The sequence below is a fragment of the Thermobia domestica genome, chromosome 1 (assembly GCF_964235325.1).
Source record: "Thermobia domestica chromosome 1, izTheDome1.hap1.1, whole genome shotgun sequence".
Lineage (NCBI taxonomy): Eukaryota > Metazoa > Arthropoda > Insecta > Zygentoma > Lepismatidae > Thermobia > Thermobia domestica.
This window is the reverse complement of record NC_137454.1, coordinates 108,630,188-108,650,145: the sequence shown is the minus strand read 5'-3', so window position 1 is coordinate 108,650,145 and position 19,958 is coordinate 108,630,188. Positions and strand designations below refer to the sequence as shown.

Below are 19,958 nucleotides of genomic sequence, written 5' to 3'. Positions count from 1 at the left end.
TTTGTTCATTATAGTTTGAGTGTTGATCAGATGGTCAATGGGTTTGCAAAATGCCAATTATGATGAGGAATGTTTTCTAGATTGCGATAGTGAAGGTGAAGATAGAAGAACTGCATTTTTCGGACACAGTAATAGTAAAAATTCAGAAGATGTTACTGAGAATTCCGGGTGGCAGGAATCACTGATACCTGTTGATAATAGTGGTAATAAATACAGTACTGAAGTAAATTATTATGTAGCAAAAGACAATTTCAGATCGAAAAAAAATTACTACTCGTAATATTGGTACTCGTGCTCATAATAATTTGCTTCGTTTTCCTGGACCTAAAGGTGAGGTCAGGTCTGCGTTGTCGTAACTTGAATGTCTAGAATTGCTTTTAGATGCAAACATTTTCATACTTATTGTTGATAGTAGCAATATTTACATTGACAGAGTTAGAAAAAGATTTGTACGTGACCGTGATGGAAAACTTACAGACGAGACTGAAATACGTGCCCTTCTGGGCATTTTGATACTTTTCATTTGTGGCCAATGCTTGAAGGAAGGTGGGCATTGACCACTCAATCACTTGTGCGCAGGGTATTCTTCGACGATCTTGAAAACAGAAAAAGAAAAGTATATGAGAGTAAATAGCATATGTATCATTATGCAAAATCGTAATCAAACTTTTGATAGCAGGAAATCATAAAAAGTATTTCGATGAAAAGGTATATGTTTTGTCGATAATACGTTTAGACTATCTGTAACCTTTGTTTGTAAACTTTTGGTAAAATACTTTTAAAAAGAATTCCGACATATATGTTTACGATGAAAAAAAAGTTCGAAATGCACCAGATTGGTGCATTAATGCTTAACACAAATAACTTTTACAGTCCTATTCGTGTATTACTTTTGAAGAATGAATGGCGTTGATCTTCTTTGTATATACATAATTTTCAAAATAAATATATTTCTCAAATTGTGTATAAGAGCCTTAGAACAGCTTATAAATACATTTCTCTACAAAAAAGATAAAAATATTAACAAACTTGCCAATATAATAAAATAAAAACAAATGGGCTACAGTGGTAGCCCGCGCGACTATCCGTGTCACAAAAATCCGCGCGCCTATTGCAGGGTTAAGAAACATTTTGTGCAGTTTATTCTGGAACGCATCAGACGCGTTACTGGTCAATTATTTATAACAGGAAGGAATTGTGGATGCTGAAATGTAATAGAGGACACTTTCGAAGTAAAAGAATACCATCAGATAAGAAAGTCTTTCTCTTCTCAGTCACAGGGTGATTCTTCTGGAAGATAATGCAATTCCACATGCAGCACAAACAATAGAGACTATATTCAACTTGTAAGTTGGGAACGACCAGAGCATTTCTCCTACAGATCTAATCTAGTCCCAATGACTTTCACTTTTCCCTGCTCTAACGCAGAACATGATTGGCAAGTATTATCTGACATATGATTATGTCAAAATCACCTCCCGAGATCTTGGCGAGGATTTCTTTGGAACTGCCATGTAGAACATCATTCACCGTTGTGAGAAGTGCTTGAAGAAAAAAGCTGATTTCATCAAGAGCTAGTCTTCACTATCCCCTATCGTTAGATATATTGATACTAGGTGTGCCGAGGCTATGTCACACATAAATCATAATAGGTTTTGTAATGCTTTTTACGATCATTCCTTGTGTGTGTATATATATATATATACACTTACGCTTCTATAGTATTTAATTACCTGAAATTGTCTATTTTACATGGGCTAATGACTTGAAGGACGGTACCTGATTCCAGCAGCGAATACATAATCTGGCTGAAGACATGAAAGTTCACATTTACAGTTCAAACCGACTCCTCTGTCCTCAAATGTGTTAACTGGTTCCAACGTGCCTGTGAACAAAAGACAAACAATAACTGAATTCAAAACAAAATTCCCACTATTTCATGCTTAGATACAGTATCACATTTTATAGAACTGCAATGTCCATTTCCTAAGGGTTAAATTATGGTTATCACAAATTTCTGGCTCTACATACAGCTAATATTAACATCTGTAAATAGTTTATGAAAATATTTTAAGTTACTCTGTAAACAAACTAATAATAAGTTATTTTTAAAGAATAGCTTATATTAGTAAATTCAAAAGTGGATTATCAGTGTGTTAGAAGGTCACATCAAAAAGTGTTACAGCTTATTTTTATTTTGAAAGCATGGACCGTCTTTGAAAATTACATCAGTGTCTGGAGTACTTAAGAAAGTAATTGTGTTATATTTTCCAATGTAAACAATAAATATTAGAAGATGTGTATGTGTAAAATGTTAAATTTTACAAAATAATTTAAATTCCTGTTACGACTACTTATTAATTTTTTGACAAATATTTAAATAATTCAGATTTGCTAATATTTAAGTATATTAAATACGGATAAAGATTCTATTTCTATATTTTTAAAAAATGTCTAAATATTTTACAATATTTAGTAGTTACATAATATGTAATAATATCATCCTTTAAAATCTGTAAAGGATATAAGAGTATTTCAGACCAGAAGTAAACGTATTATGTTGAACTAAAAGTTATTTAGTAGACTTAAGTAAGACAGTCTGTAGTAGCGTTTATTAGTATTTCAAATACAATTACACACACAAATATAGGAGGGTAAATGGAAATATAAAGGTAATCTTGCGTTTTGCTATAAATAAACTGGATGTGACTGGGTGTAACTGACATAAGAACTTGTACACTTGAAGTGATACGCAAGTATTCATAACTGCCCAACTTAATCGAGTATCGCAGAGCAAACAGGTAACATGTATGAATGTACACTCCAGAAACAACACTCCGAAGTGTGCTTTCAGGGATCGGAAAGAATACAATTATCGGATATTAACGCATTATGGAGTAATCACCATGACTCAGCGTACGGTGTATGACTAAATGGACTGTTTTAAGGCGGGACGTAAAAGTGTAACGGATGAAAGTCGAGGTTGTTGTTCTGAAACACAGAAGAAGCCAGTTGCACAGAGGGAAATCACAAACATGCGGATTCAATGATAAAGAATGATGAGAGAATCATAATTGAACAAGTAGTAGAACTCCTGGGCCTAAGATTTGGATCAGCATATGCAATATAACATGATTTAGTAACGTAACGTAAAGCTTGCGAGAGGCTGGTGTCCAAGAAACTCAGCTGGCAGCAGCACCAACGTGTCAGAGTTGATATAAAGTATCTTCTACACTACGAAGCTGATTCTAGCATCCTATAACGAATCATAATAGTCGACGAAACATGAACTTACTACTTCGAACTAGAGACTAAGCGACAAAGTATGAAATGTAAACATACACCGTTTTCTGTTGGCAACGAATTTATATAAGTGGTGTTGTATGGAAAGTAACGGTAACGTTCTGTTTTGGAATATGAAGGTTCAGATTCTATCAAGGTTTCGCCCATAACGGGAAATGTAAATACTGTAAGACAAACTGAAACATATTTTTCGTCAAAAACTATGACGATGGTGTCGAAAGATGTCCTCATACTACACGACATGCAATACCTCATACAAATTGGGCAATAGTAGACATTGCATACAGGTATTTTGCCTTGAGATATTTTTCAATCCTCAGGCAGTCCTCATCTCACACCACAAGATTAAAACATTTTCAGCCCTTTGAATGAAGAGCTCTTTTGTCGTTGGTACCGAAGAAATGTAAAGTTCCAGCTGGTGGTGCAGATGTAGATTTCTGAGCAACAAGAACCATTCTCGCGGACGAAATACAGAATTTGATTGGACGATACCAAAAGTATATTGCCTTGCAGGGACATATATATGGAAGAGCGAAATGTATTTAGATATTCTTCTTGTACAGACATGAAGATGTTGTGTGTAAATTACATTTCATTTTATATTTAGTTTTGTAGACAGGGGTAACCAGAATGGGCATATCAAATTACTGTATATGATTATCAATTTTGAAACAGCAATTCCAACTATTACATCTATCTACGTCACTAATTACGTAAAATGTATTATATACCTCATATTAAGTTTTATGTATTATAAGTGTCGATATCACCCTTTATGACTATACACAGACTTCTAATGCTTTACTGTTTTTACCTAATACTACTGACCGCCAATGAGAAATTACTGCTAAAGAGTTTTCGTCGGATCTACAAGTTTGCAGAACATGTAAAGCATTGAGAGATTAAAAAATGACAAACATTGCTGTGACATAAAACACGAAAGGTACCAGGTTGTCCGCAGACCCACTGTTCAGTGGTCGACGATGTTTCGACGACATGAGTATGTCTATATGGTCAAATGATGAGTGTTCAGTCCTTTCACCTCATTTTTCATCAAATCCTGGAATAATAATAGCATATTACGAGTATGATTATTACTTGAGCGACATTGGTACGAATATTGAAAATTTTGTTGTTACAATGCAGCGCATATGGCACAAAGATACTACACAGAGATTCTCCGAATCTTAAAGACCGCAAGGGCAGATATCTTGTACGTATACCACCGGTGGATCGGACAGCCACAAACTGTCTGGTGCAAACAAAAGAGAATTTCACACAGAGCCTAGCATCTCCGCAAAATGTTCTACGTCATATAGCAGATTGAGTGCAGGTCCAGCCGGAGATTACAATCTAGCCGGGTAATGTGTTCTTTCATGTTGCACTTATTTCCTAGTAAAAGTCAATATTCTTTAGCCGGCTAGTTCTCGCGATCCCTTAGTTTTTCATTGCGTCTGGGTGATAGTTGCATAACATCTCACAAAACTTGAAACTACAAAAGTGTAGTTGATGAGCTGTTGCATAGTGTCGAAGACGCATGACTTCTCATGTACCAGAAGAACATGAAGGGCTCATCCCTTGGGTGTCTCGTCGTGTTGCAGCCGTTCTAACGGCCCATGGCGGACTCATAGGCTATTAATATTCACCATTTCTGCTTCGCTATCGTCACGTTATTATGTGTCGCATACAGCGTTAGGTTTAATCTCTTGGCTCTTGTACCATCAGATATCTGTCAACTTTGGTCTGTTATCTTCCTCATTTTCCGTATTACATTTTTAATGATGGAAAGTAAAAAATTGTATGTTAATGAGATTATATATGAATAAATACTGACTTAAAGTGACTATTGTTTATGTTTTTAAGTTAGAGGAGATAGTTAAAATAGTTCATTCAATAATGAAGTCTTACCTTTTATATCCATTATACATTTCATTCCATCATTGTTGCACAATTTCTGAGACCCTGTAATTATATATTTGATTCCTACAATTTATGTCAAAATGTCATAAAACATATTAGCATAAACTTGATATCAATATTTCCTTACAAATATATAGTAAACCAAATGCAGCAGAGGTGAACGCTCAGCCACTTAGCCACCGCTACCCCTGAGATGTGGTCCAGTGCGATATTAATGTAGTAAGTTGAGCCTTTTCAAGTGTTTCCTTGAATTGATAAGTATACCTATATTATCTAACAAAAAATATTCTTGGACCGCTGTGGCTTAATTGTAGAGTGTTCACTTCTGGTCCATGGGGTCCTTGGACTGATTCCATCTCGCGCCAAGTGAGGTTTGTGGTGGACAAACATCGTATGCGTGGGTTTTCTCGGGGTCCTCCCGTTTCCCCCCACGTTCTTTATTCCACCATTTCATATCTGTATTATCATCAACGTCTCCTTTAGCTTATGCTTAGGGCGTAAAATTTAACGATTTCATTTCAGGTAATATTCATGCCCTCAATCATGTTACATGAAATCATAAAAATGTTATCACACATTGTAAAGTGAAATATACACTCACCTTACGAATATACACTTATTCAGATTCACCACGTAATGTCTGGTCGCTTTAAGTCGAAAGCTTATTTATTTTATTTTTTATTTTTTATCCACGAAAGTATATCAATTTTTCGATTCAGTATACTGAATAATATTCAGTGATTCTCAGACTCATTTTTTTTCTTTTTCGAGACTTAAAACTGTATGTATTAACAACTTATGTGTGTCTCCTATGTACCATAGGGGCACATTGATTATCGTTTCTACTGATATTTCCACACCCTGTGGGTAGACTTTTATTTAGATATTTGTATTTTTATAAATATCGTGTATTACTGTTGTTAACGTAGACTGTGTATAACGCGTCAGATCACATATCTTAAGCATCTAAGAAGTTAATTACGAATAACTCGAACATAGCTGAGATACACATACCTTTTAATAGGTGACGCCTGGACTGATGTTGAAGTTTTGGATGATAAATATCTCGTGCTGGCAATAGTTTATAGTAGCTGACTATTGTTTAACCATAATTCACTTTAATGGTTGTACTGGATACTATTAGATCTCCTAGATCTAATCCTTGACTGGAATCACAGCTGAATGACTACTGTGATAGAAGTACAAGTGGTTCTCTCTGTTGATGTTTAACTTATGATGATCCACTTTTGACCCAAATCCTTTAGGACCATAAGTTTTTATACTCGGTTTCCAGACATTCTGGAATTCACGTTGTTGACTTTTTGTATATCTCAGCTATTGGTAAACATTGGTTTTACCTGAATTACATCGTGATTAAATTTTCAGACCAACAAATTTCTGCAAACTTGACGATTATGCCACAGTCAAAGTGTGTTAATGTTACAGCATTACATTTTGATGACATTTCATTTCTTAACCAAAACATTACAAATTACAAATCACAATAACATACAAACTGACGACTTAGCGTCTAGTCGTAACAAAACATAACATTCAACGCATATACAAATCATTGATGTAAACACATAAACACAAACACGTGTTTACATTATATGACAACATTTCATTTCTTTATTCTGATATAACATTTAATAAATAAGATGCTTCCTTTTCCAAAATAATATGTTTCTAAATAATATCAACCGTATGTATCCACAATATATATATATATATATATATATATATATATATATATATATATATATATATATATATATATATATATATATTTCTTCTCGCGCTCGCTATCATGGGACGATAATATACCTTTTTGAAGAACCGTTGACATCCTAATACCTTATATTAACATTTCAGGAATTATTTTAAACAATGTTATGATCTTTGATGAAATCAATCAACGCCTAAGACCAGCTGAAGAATTTGCGTTTCAATATCTTTTGGTTCTCAAAAGAAAGGGCAATTATTTTGGATAATGCAGATAGCCATATTTCAAACATATAGATCAAAATTATGTTTGCTTCATTTCTGATCGTGTTATTATTTATCCAAATTGTTCCGCTTTCTCGCACATTAGTAGGTAAAGAAGTAGAGATAAAATTTCTTAAATCAGCCATATTTATCTGAAGTTACCTAGTAAAGAGTAAAAATATTACTTGAACTTTCTTGATATATATTTATTTTATGAAGCCGCTGCCTTTTGTCAATATTCCGCTCAGAAAAGTTCGATCCTCTGCAAGTGAAACAGTTAAGTTTTACAGAACATAGAACTGGATGATATAGAGAGCTTGGTGGAAAGGTAATACACATTCCAGTGTAGTTCAGTAACGGTAAGCTTTATGAGAAATTAAATTTTGTAGGTAGAAGCATTAGTAATTCGGTCCTAAAAGAAATGCCACTCTCTAGATCATCCCTTTGCATTCACTACGTTTCCATGAGTCTAATGTACGTTTGCAAATCACTTGAGATATACTGTATCAGTACACCACTTTCTCACAAAGGATCTCTTTATTTAGGATCGAACTAAAATAAAGAGCTTTCATCACACATGATGTTTCTATGAAAGTATTCTGGACAGTCACAATAGAAAGTATAAAAATCATCACATACATTCTTACTCACTCTTACATCATTCCGGTTTTCAGAAGCCGCGGAGCCTCGCAAATCAAATATTTCTATATCCCAATCGTTGACTTGCGTTAGCCCATCTTTTTTCCATAGCAGCTTTAAAGATTACAGCCATTGATACACATCTTTAATCTATTGTATAGTCCCCATAGACTAACATCAGTTTACTGTGAATCGATATCTACAAGTTAACTCCGGATTTTCCGATTTTAACAGAAATTCGAAGACTAAGGGTTTATGTAATAGGGTGTAACGTTGAACACACATGTTAGCGTACCAGCAGCAATAAGAAATATAAGTAGATATAAGTTACTGGTAGGTTACCAATGCTTCTAGCTACAGAACTTCATTTCTCTTCTGTTAATCGTTATAGAGTTACAGTATATTATGATTTACCCTTAATCTACATATCTTCACTTTTATCATATATTGTACTGTGTGTGCATTCCCAGAAGGAAACACGTGTAGCAGTGAGTTACCTTGATATTCTCCAATTATTATGTCCGTACAATTGCAACGCCGCATTTTCTCTTCTGCTTTACATTGTGCTTTGCAAGCTGAGAAACTATAATACGGATATGCCCACATTCCTTCATTTTCATCTGGAAATCTGCATCTTCTTGATGATATGGGAAGATTTCTAACTGCATAATCTGCTACTTCTTGAAATACTACCAATTCATTGTAATACTCTTTTGGTGCTTCGATACCATACGTAGAATGTGATGAGGCAAAACCCCTTTCCAGTGGTACTTCGTATGGGGATAGAGTGATTGCCTAGAGAGTAAAATATGTTTAAATATAAATACTTTGCTTTTGTAATTTGATCTCCCAATAATGGAAATAGTATTAAATCTCATTTTCAGAAGCGCGATGAATAGTAAGACTCAGAACACGTATATAAGTTTCATTATATTAACATTTCACTACAATATGAGCCTGAATATTTCATTCAAATTATGTTTTTTGCCTTTATCTTGAAAATGAAGGTTCACTACATGAGTTATGAAATAGTTCACGTTTCGTTTATGCATTCAAAACTTAATGACAAGCACCATATAAATACATTTGAAACTAGTCTTCATGTTAAACAATATTATTTCTGTTTATGTAATATTGTGAAGTAAATAATTGATTCATTGAAAATCGGAATGATACGCAAATAATTTTTGTAAACCATATACTTTTACGGCAAATAATAATTTCGCAGTTTGACACTCAAAAAAATTTTCGGAGGATTCTTCAGTTGTATAGAGGTCTCATATACATAGCTGGTGTAAAAATAATAAAAACCAAGACTTTAGTCCTCTTGGCCGTGACCTAACATGAAACAGAATATTTTGGCTCAAAATAGAGAGGAAAGTATATGTTTTAATAATTAGAAACTGGCACGAGGAACTGGAAATAAACTCCATATTTAGACAATTTTGGAGCTCTCGTTATGAGTCCAAGCCATTTCTCAATAACTAATCTATACTTATGGTCTCTTTGATATTTACTTAAATAATCACTTTTAAAATTCATCTGAAAGCATTGTAACTGTATAAAATACGAGGGACTACGAGTATACCATTTTATATAACAATTAAGAATACATGACAATATTGTTAGCTATTTAGAAACAGTTTTATTTCTGTTTTAGAAGTGAAGAACGAATAATATCACTATTCCATCATGTAACTTCCAATATTATATTCAGGTCTATGGAACCTAACTCACAACATATTTTACCTTGAAATAAACGCTCTTGATAAGAAAATGGAATCAAATTTCGAAATAAAAACACGGTTGCTTAGTATTTCAAGGATTTGTTTAATACTTTGTTGCTATTAGAGAATAAAAATCACTAAAGTACATTAATCTTGTATAACCCACTGAAAATATTTATGATTGTAATTGCTGGATGACTGCGAATTAACTTATTCCAGTGCATACTTAGAAGATTGAAATCTAGGAAAAACTAACAATCTTATCGTGTGACTGCCAGAATTTAACGCCAGCATCATTTGAATTGATTACTTTATCACTAAATTAATTTGAACATTGTCCTTTTTAAAAAAAAAATATTTGCACATCTTGACGAGTAAATGAGAATAATTAACATTTAAAGCATTATATCTTTCTTGACTATCTGGACGTTCATAACGATGGTGCTAAACAAAATAGTCTTGATGCCGTATTCGAGAGAAATGAAATTACAGTCTCTGCTATTCCTTCTAGTTGCCTTGTAATATTAATCATTTAAAATATTAAAGATATTTTGTTTAAGATATCTCCAAATATATAATTTACTCCTTAAAATATTCATTACTATATGAATCAAACAGTTTTGCGGAGTTTGCTTGAGAACTTCCATGTTCGCTGAAGACGGGTGTCGACTCTCTACGTTCTGTCAGGCGTGTTTTATTTGTTACGCGTTATTCCGTGTGTATTGTTAAGAAACAAGGTGCTTTAATAACCAAGTAGATGTAATAAGAAGTTCATGTTCACAATATGTCACAGCTATATTGTCACAGCTGTAAAGTCGATTTTACTACATGATAACCTCTTAATGAAGTTGATTTTTGGAACGTTGCTATTAATGAGGATTTGCTTCAACTATATAATGAATGTGATTCACAAAAATAAAGCACAATCGAACAAGAACATTGAAAATGTTTAGAAATATCTATAAGAGAAAACGTTTATTTTGCCTCACAGATTCGTCAAGAAATCATATTTACTGATTCATTCTGATTAAATGTTTATATACTAATTTCAATTATTATTATTATAATCAGTAGTAGTAATAGTAGTAGTAGTAGCACGTATTATTTATTCTTATTTACTAAACCTATTCTCATTAATCTTTTATTTATTTATTTATTTATTAGCAAGTTAAAATGGCTGAACAAGGGTTCGGTTCAGGTATGTTAAATAGATAGATGTTAAGGGAATAACTGTATTCTCTCAGGAATCGTGATAATCAACAACAGTATTAACGATAACCTTGTATGTTGTCCAATAAATGTCTATAGAAAATTCAGTATACTATTTCCTAAAGTAAAGTACACGTTAGAACTCAGAATGAACTTAAAATGTTGTTTTCGTAGTAATACCGGAGGTGACATCGTTCGCATTGACAACTTGTTGGTGTAAGAGAGAAGCCAAACTTGATATTATGTGTAAGAAACACCTGCAGTTGTCACAGCTATATACATAGGAAGAAGCTCCTCATGACATGTAGTGGTGATTTCTTAAAGAAATTGTGCAACTATTCAAATGTGTATACAATTCATGAACATTTTGATCGCTCTTTTATCCAGAAATAAAATGGTTATCTAAACATTTGAAACATGTTTCATCCCAAAACAAAATGTGTCACCATAGTGCACTTAAATAAGAAAGATCTTTATAACAGTAACTGGAACATGGTTTTGCCTAAGAAGAGAGGAAAATAGTCCACACAATTTGTTCAACCTTCAGTTAAAACGATTCCTTCTCGTAGTGTGACATCAATAAATTATCTGAGTCAACTTTCGTTTTAACATAAGATTATACTACGTTTAACCGATTGGAGAAAATAATAAGAGTTTCACAAGATGTGGAAACTAAAAAGCCTCGACATTTGCTTACCATAAATTACAAAACTTTTGTTCGAATAAAATTAATTCAGAAGCTCGTTTAGAAGTATATGTTTCCATTGGCTGAAACACATTCTCTAAATATATTGTGCAAGTCGAGGAATACAAAATATGAGTCTTTGATATATTTTTAGATAGATATATACACATAGACATAGATATCTAATGATATGTTCATTAACTATCTTTACATTACTACATACCCTAGTCGTTTTACCAAGCCATTTCAGTTCAAATGTGACGTTGAACATTCTGACTTCCGAGTAGAAATACATCTTTTGGAATGGATATTTTATCCTGGAGAAAGAATAAAGATACCACGTGTTAAGAATGAAAAGAATTGTGGAGATTATGGAAAGAATATAAACTTATTACCGTTTAAGGTATGCATTTCAATGAAAGTATAAGCGTTAACATCTGTATTGTCAGCCCTTCCCACCAGCATCTCTTACTCCTTTGCATCAGCATGCCGATGGTGGTTGCCAAGGACAAACTATTATGAAAGTGTCATTAGTCATCTCAGAGCCCATAGCAATTGACTCGATATTAATATCGGTCGTTTTAGATTAAGTTGGCTTTAGCACTCCTTTTCAAACAAACCCCTCACACTCCAAGACAATGGTGAAAGAGAGGGGACTTAAATGGCATCGGTAGTTTTACTATTTCTCTTATCGACTCCAAAAACTATTGCACAACAATATCAGAGATTTTAGATTATTTTTATATTTCACCGCTTTCCTCTCCCTAATCCTAAATTAATGGAGAATGGGTTTAAATCTAAATCACATAACTGTCACTACTTCTCTCAGTGACTCCCAAAACTGTGGATTGGACACTAATGTTGGTGTTTCGATTATTATTATATCTATCTTACTTACAATGTCTATGGGAAAAACTTGGAATTATACGACATCAAAAGGGTCTCTATTCACCTCAGTGACCCCAAAAACTTTGCACTGGACTCTGATAACGGACATGTTCGATTGTCGTTTTTTTTTACATTACGCTTCTATTGTTTTGATTGTTTTTACGTCGGAACATCACCCTTCATATGAATAAGAGATAAACTTGCACATAAATTTCATGAAGAATGTCAGTATGTACACTTGTATGAAGTTCTTTGAAGTTATAATAAATCATATTTTCTCACTGACTAATCACACGAAAACAATGAATCTCGTGTCATTCCTCGATGTAACTTCCCTGAGCCGTTTTCATTTTTCACAACGTCGACGCCCTATTCCATGCCAGAAGCAAACGCTTCGTTAGGAGTCTGTTTTGACCACTGGGAAATCACTGATGCAATAGCGGCACTACTAATAATGGTTAACCACGGGGAGTGTATTCCAACGTTTCGAGCATCCAAAAATAGCTAGGGAAATGCGCCAATACTGCCTGCGAACATGTCAGGTGCTCACCCTTGTGGTCATCCACATCATTTGTGGCACCCACCTGGAGAACACTATTCACACTTTAGGGCTTTATGCAGGATTGGTGTACAGATGTATGGAAATGCCAACTTTGGAGGCTATGTGTTCCACACTCATTCACCGATCCTAGAAAAACAACTTTCTCCACTCGTTCGATCATGTTGTCAGACCGGCTTGTGCGGGGCCGAGACTGTCTTCATTTGTTGCCACATGACATTTTACTTTCTTTGGACTCTCCTTTCCCCGAACGCACATTCGACACTTCCATGACACTATCATCACAGTCTCACTTACCAGGCAAATGGGAAAACATATGAATGCACGTTGTTCTTACGAGTGTCGTAAGAATCAAATACAGCCATCACTCTCACCGCTGCCGCTAGAGTTCTGTGTGCCTTACGATGTTGCCATATCTGTCTCGCATTGGAAATAAAACCTCGTGGGTCTTAAGACAAAAAGCTGTCTGGTTTCTATCTGCTACCAGTCCTGAGAAAATTGGAAGAGTTGTAACTTGAATGTACCTCGTAATCGCAAAAACCTAGACTACATTCCAGAAACCAAGTCAAAGAAGAAATATCTTAGATCGACAAAAATTACCTTTAGGTTTGAATTGTTTAATGCCTTTTTGCCAGTTTTGGCTGGAAATTAAATGATTATACCGTATTGAAGTCTGCGTCTGAATCTTTGGAGATTAATAAAATAGATACAGTACATGAAATTACACCGTTCATGTTTGATACACTATTGATGTTTTTCATCTAGAACAAGTTAGAAAGCGTTGCAATTAGCGGAAATATCATAACTGCAATGATTAATCGCCTGCTATACACGATTTCTTAACAATTCACTGACAACTCAAATGTTCCCAGTTCCTTCCTTGGAGACAAACTAAGGAGGAAGTAATGAAGAAACATCGATTTCACTAGCGTAAAAGTGAAACAATTTGAAAACATTCTGCTATTTTCTGATATAATATGGGAATCATCGAACCTGTATTTTGCATAGTAGGTTGAGAACAAATTGGTATTTGTTCCAAAAGTGCTGGAGTTTTCAAGAATCCTGCAATATCGGCATGTAAGCATATATGATATCACCAATGACCTAAACATACATTACTAAACCGTGTTAGCTCATTTAAAGAAAGTTTCCTGCAAAAAAGCTCGACGTTTGTGTGACATATGCTCTCACTCAAAAGAATTTACCCGATCGTATTTCTATTAGCGAATATCCACTAAGTTGTAAAGAAATCGAACCATTTCTGAAGGTTTTCTCACGAATGTTGAAAATTGAATACGCCCGTGACAACAACATGCGAAAAAGATCGTGGTTAATGTTATGCAGTTCGATTGGTGGAATTGGAAAGAAATTGTTGGCCAGAATGATATTGTCGTATCTGTATACGTCGATGATTGTGACGAATTCATTTATCAATTTAAACCAAACGAACAGGACTGGTTAACACAAAGCGCCACTGAAAAAGGAAGTCTGTACACATATTTAACATAAATTGAGACCTCTTAGCTGGAAGATTTTAATGCATCTACTATATCGACAGGATCTGGCACAGTCAGACTATCATTTGTTTCGGTTTCAACAGATCTCCTTGGATGATGTTAACTTAGTTTTACTATAGACCGGTGAAAATCACGTCTCACATTTTTTTTAAAATTAGAAACACAGAATTTCTATAAGTATGAGATTATGATGTTGTCGATTAATATAATGTTTAATAATATATATATATATATTATTGAAAAACTCAATAATATTTAGATAACCTGATATATAAGTATACTAAGCAAAATCTCAAGTCAAAGTAAACAAATATTTACAAGTACAGATATTATGGGAAAAACACACACAGTTACCTTGTCTGCATGGAATTGAAAGCATAGCAATTAGAAAGTTCTCCAGCAATCGGAACAAAAAAATTGCAGCAATCAATAAATATGTCATTCATAGAACAGTTCTTGAAAATTTCAGGGCAATCCCTAAAATATAAAATACAATTTTAAACACATTCTGTTATTATTCTCTGTTTCAGACAAGCTGATAGGAAAAACAAGAAGTTTTTCCCCCACCATGCTCAAGTACCGGTGGGTGTTGGTGTTCCGTCTTCCACCATCAGCCCCCGCATACGGAGGTATAGAGTGTATCTACATATGTCTGGGCCTAAATAATAAATTACAACTTTCATAATAACACTACGTATTTTAAAACACTTAATTACATTTACCTGTATTAGTGAGTAAGTAGCACATGTATCATTATAATGGAAATTTTATTGAACAGTTGTATTGTTTATTTTCCTTCTATTTTGGCAGTCGGGGTTGTGACATAATGTTCGAATGGCAATTGATGTCAGGGTTGGTAATTGAATGGGTATTTACTGCTTCGATACAATAATTTCATAATATAAAATCGGAAACCAAGTACAATATGTATGGGTAAATTATCCGAGCGTTAAGATGATAACAATAGAACTTGAAATAAAAATAATAATAATAATAATAACAATAATAATAATAATAATAATAATAATAATAATACACTTCTTGTTTCCTCTCTTATAAACATATGTTCTCCTGTCTGATATACAGAAATTATTACATTAAAAAGAACCATAAGAAAAATAACCATACGTATACACACTGATAATAGTGAATCCATGCCTCTCGCCCCGGGCGCCTCAACACCAGGCGAATGTCCTGATTTCTATTGATTATTTTTCAATGACATCATTTTCCAACGTTTTTCTCTTCGTGCGTGCATTTGAACTGATGGTATTAAAGTATCGTTTTTGTTGTTTGTTGTTTATTAACACGTGGCGATAAATTTACGGTAAAGCATCACATATACCAGATTCATCAAGATTGAAGTCTTCTGAGTTTTTTAAGAAAGGGAAATTTATTATGGTGGACTTAGAAAAACAATCCCAGATTGATTGAAGCATGACACGAAGTAGTAACTACAGATACCACGTAATTTGAACAGGCCCTTGTTTGAGTCTGCTGTTTGCAAGCAAAATTATTATTGGATCTTAACCATAATAGTGAATTTGACGCCCCAAAAATCCTCAAAAATTTGGCACCGTGTGTTGTTGCATTCATCCCCGACCCTTTCGTCGGCCTTGAGTTTAGTCAATTGATAATAAAGGAAATTGACTTTGAATTGTTACTTGACTATTTTAATAAAAACAGAGTTGTCAACAGTGCTGACGACCGTTGAGAGAGAAGGAGAGTTTGGAAATGAAATTAAATCTTTAAGTTTTACGTATCGCAGTTATGCCGGATAGGCTAAAGAAGACTGTGATGATGAGAATGAATGAAACGGGAGAACTCCGAGAAAATCTGCAAAAAGAGTGCTTGTAAGCCACAAAGTCCACTTACCATGAGCTGGGATCGAACCAGGGCCTCATGCACAAAAGGTGAACGCTCTACCACCGAGCCGCCACGGCCCCAACAAAAGTTTGGAGTTCTCATATAACTCTTGTCTTTAGGACAATTCAATTAATGGGTGACCTCAAATCCTCTATAAAATCAACATATATAATTACACACAAAAAGACAAATAATATTGAATAAAAGGTATTAGTATCATTTGCTGCTCTCCAGAGGTTCTGTATTCATACTTAGTCACTCTCGTCAGAGTCGTCACTGTTGTCTCCAAGGTTAATAACGATTTTTTTTATCTCTGTAATTTCGTCAGATATCCTGTCAAGTTCCCAGTATTTCGTTTCTTCCATCTCCAGTACATGTTGAACACAATCTTTCCACTTTTCACCTGTTGCCATTTCTAACCGTTCCTCCAAAATGTAAAACATTTATTGTTTCGTGCCACATGTCCCTTTACTTGACTCTAATCAGTTCAATTGGTTTAAGTATACAGTGGTAGGGGGGTATTCTGAGAACCTTCCTCCCTGAGGAAGCCATCATTTTGTTCACTTTATACTTGCGGCATTCACTTTTGACTGCAAGAGATATAAGACTAATTAACTCAGTTTTAACGAACGAGTCGTCATAAGAAATGCTTTTATTTTGAAACCATTCTTTCATTTTATTTTTTGTCCAAGACATGGTGGGAACCCGGTGTACCTTTACACTGTGATAAGATGCGTTATCCATGACTATCACGCAGTTCGGTTTTAGAAGGGGAAATATGTTCTGAAACCAAAGTAATATTTTACCTTTACCGGTAGGGTTCTTAAGTCCAGTGGAGAGTCCAGAAAGAAAGGCTTGTTTACTACAATTCACAGTTTCATCTACCATTTCCCTTGACATGGTATGAAAAGCATTTACCCATGTCTCATCAAGATAGTAGATTTTCCTATCCTCTGCTCCGTACTTCTTAATGAAAAGGAGATATTTTCTCCTCCATAATACTATGTCATCCATATCAACTACAACAGACTTTTTGTTGTGCGTTACATATCTGCATTTCATTATTTTCAACAGGAAAGTTGTGCGAGGAAAGGAAGACAGTTCATCATCTGTGTTTACAGCTGCCAAAATTTAATTTAGTGTTGGTAATTCATTACGGGAAAGAACTGATGTACCTATGATCAAATTGCCGATTTCGCGTCATAGTAGTCATAGTAGTCATAGTCGTCATAGTTTTCCGCGAGGGAAATACTTGTACGTGTATTTTTGGAACTTTTAAATTTATTTTCATTAAATTTAGCCTCCCGTCTAGTTCTCTAAACAGTTGTCTTTCCTACGGTTCTCTGTTTCCCAGTCATGTCGGCTAATTTTCCAACAGTTAAATTAGGGTGTTGTTCTCTTAAGCATGGAAGATATTCAAAATGCAACGCTTCTCACCACTTCGTAGCGCTTTCACGGGCTCGTGTTTATCACATAACTAATACAAGCATCATGAATTGTCGCTTCACAAAGCACTAATTACGCAATTATTTACAATTTAATATGTACTAAATTTGTTTCGGATAATATAAACTATACTAAATATAATGGATACAAGATACAATTTAATATACACTAATTTCACACGACACTATGGGCCTTATATAGAGTCGTTCTGACGTAAGATTAGTGTCATACTAAATAGTTCAGCTAACATATGTTTCCTGCAGTAGTCAAGCATTTAATATGACGGTAATCATACGTCAAAACGACTCTGCAGAAGGCGGTATATATAATATAGTTACCGCACACGCTAAATTCATACACTATTTGCACAGATCGGTAGTGTGCGTACTCGATACACAGACAGACATAAAATTCCTTCCTTGAAATTGTAAATAAAGACATGGTTTTCTTCCGCTCCCGATTCTTAAGTAAAACAATGATGGGAATTAATTTTATAACGAATTAGTTCTTATTTCTAGAAATGCAATTTAATAAATAGAACTAAAGCCAAAACTTTAGTACATAAATTGTAACAAATATTTTTCTTAAACACAAAAGTTTTAAAAAAAGCAGTAATTGTTTGTTTTTCGAGGTTAAAACGTAAAAGAAACAGCAATGCTTTCTCAACAGCAGGTGCGAGCGAATTTACATACGAATTTAGAGTGTACACGATTTCGTTTATTAGAAAAGCTTCCCTCCTTGTGAAGGTCATCGGTTTGCTTTCCCCTCTGTACTGGAGAGTGGCGGGAGGGAGGGGAGTTTCCTATCAGGTTGCCTGCAATAGGTAATAGTTCATTTTTTAAATACTTTTGTAAGCAGATACATATATCAATAGTTTTTTATATATTGTCCCGTAACTCGTACTAAGATTTTGGAATGGGAAATCAGAGTTCAATTCCAGGCCGGAACGCATGTGTTTCATATCCCACGTTAAGCTGTAGATCCACGTCTCAAAAGGGACGCTAATCTGAAACCAAATTAAATAAAATTCGAAGGTAAGTTTCAGTAACTCATTATCAACAATTAATTTACAGTAACCACATCATATCTCTTAACAGGTCCTTTGCTCCATGTATGAGTATATGAATAATCAACACTACTCCAACGATGTAATGTGTTGAAATTATATCACCCTACAATCAGTATAGAAAACAATAACAAATTTTGTAGCGCGATATACGTTCAGCTATTATTACTAACTATCTAACTAACTAACTAACTCTATGGCCTATAGAACCCGGAGGTTCAATGCCGCATTTACAAAAGCTCCCCACTGACTTCTATCCTTAGCTAACTGCATCCAGTTTCTTCTTTGTATTCCAGTCTCTGCGAGATCCATTTTAATATTGTCCTCCCATCTGCGCCTAGGTCTTCCTAATGATCGTTTTCTGATTGGTCTTCCAGTAAAGACTTTGAAAGCGTCACTATTTTCTTCCATTCTAGCTACATGACCCGCCCACCTTAGCCCCCTAGACTCGACGACCCTAACAATGTTGGGTAAACCGTTTAAATTATGTAGTCCCTCCTTATGACGTTTCCGCCATTCCCCATTCCCGTTCCTCTTGGGTCCGAGTATTCGTCTCAGGATCTGGTTCTCAAATACTTTCAGTCTATGTTCTTCCCTCAGAGTAAGCAATCATGTTTCGCAACCATACAGAACAACAGGCATGATTATCGTTTTGTATATTTTAGGCTTCAGATTCCTCGATAAAATTCGCGACGACAAGAGATTTTGAACCGATTAATAACACGAATTACCTGCTTTTAATCGACATTTAATTTCTTTGTGAATATGATTTTCCTATGTTAATACTGATCCTAGATATTTGAACTATCAAGTTTATCAAAAGTATTATTTAATATTTTTATGCATCCATAGTTTGCCGTATTACGATCCCGACGCACTTCCATGTATTTAGTTTTCTGTGCATTTACTTCTAAACCCAAGTCCCTGCAAGCGTTTAATAAGATCTCTGCATTTCTATCTATTGTTCTCCTATCATCCCTTACTAAATTTACGTCATCAGCATAACCTTGTGAATACCGTTCAACTCTAAGCCCTTGTTGCTATCTCTAGGCCCTGGTTGCTTTCCTTATAGCGTATTCCGGAACAAAGTTAAATAATAATGGCGACAACGCATCTCTTTCTTTTAGGCCATTTTCGACGTAAA

At 34.5% G+C, this 19,958-nt stretch overlaps 1 protein-coding gene across 1 annotated transcript in view; it reads right to left on the bottom strand.

The window, feature by feature from the left end:
* The window catches only part of LOC145688087 (uncharacterized), a 130,000-nt gene that overhangs the window by 16,259 nt on the left and 93,783 nt on the right, over nucleotides 1-19,958 (bottom strand). Inside the window, exons 11-14 of the mRNA XM_081761822.1 lie at nucleotides 11,696-11,789; nucleotides 8,349-8,646; nucleotides 5,212-5,265; nucleotides 1,780-1,885 (exon numbers count right to left, since the gene is read on the bottom strand). Coding sequence (XP_081617948.1) covers nucleotides 1,780-1,885; nucleotides 5,212-5,265; nucleotides 8,349-8,646; nucleotides 11,696-11,789 — 552 coding nt within the window. The remainder of the gene's footprint in view (nucleotides 1-1,779; nucleotides 1,886-5,211; nucleotides 5,266-8,348; nucleotides 8,647-11,695; nucleotides 11,790-19,958) is intronic.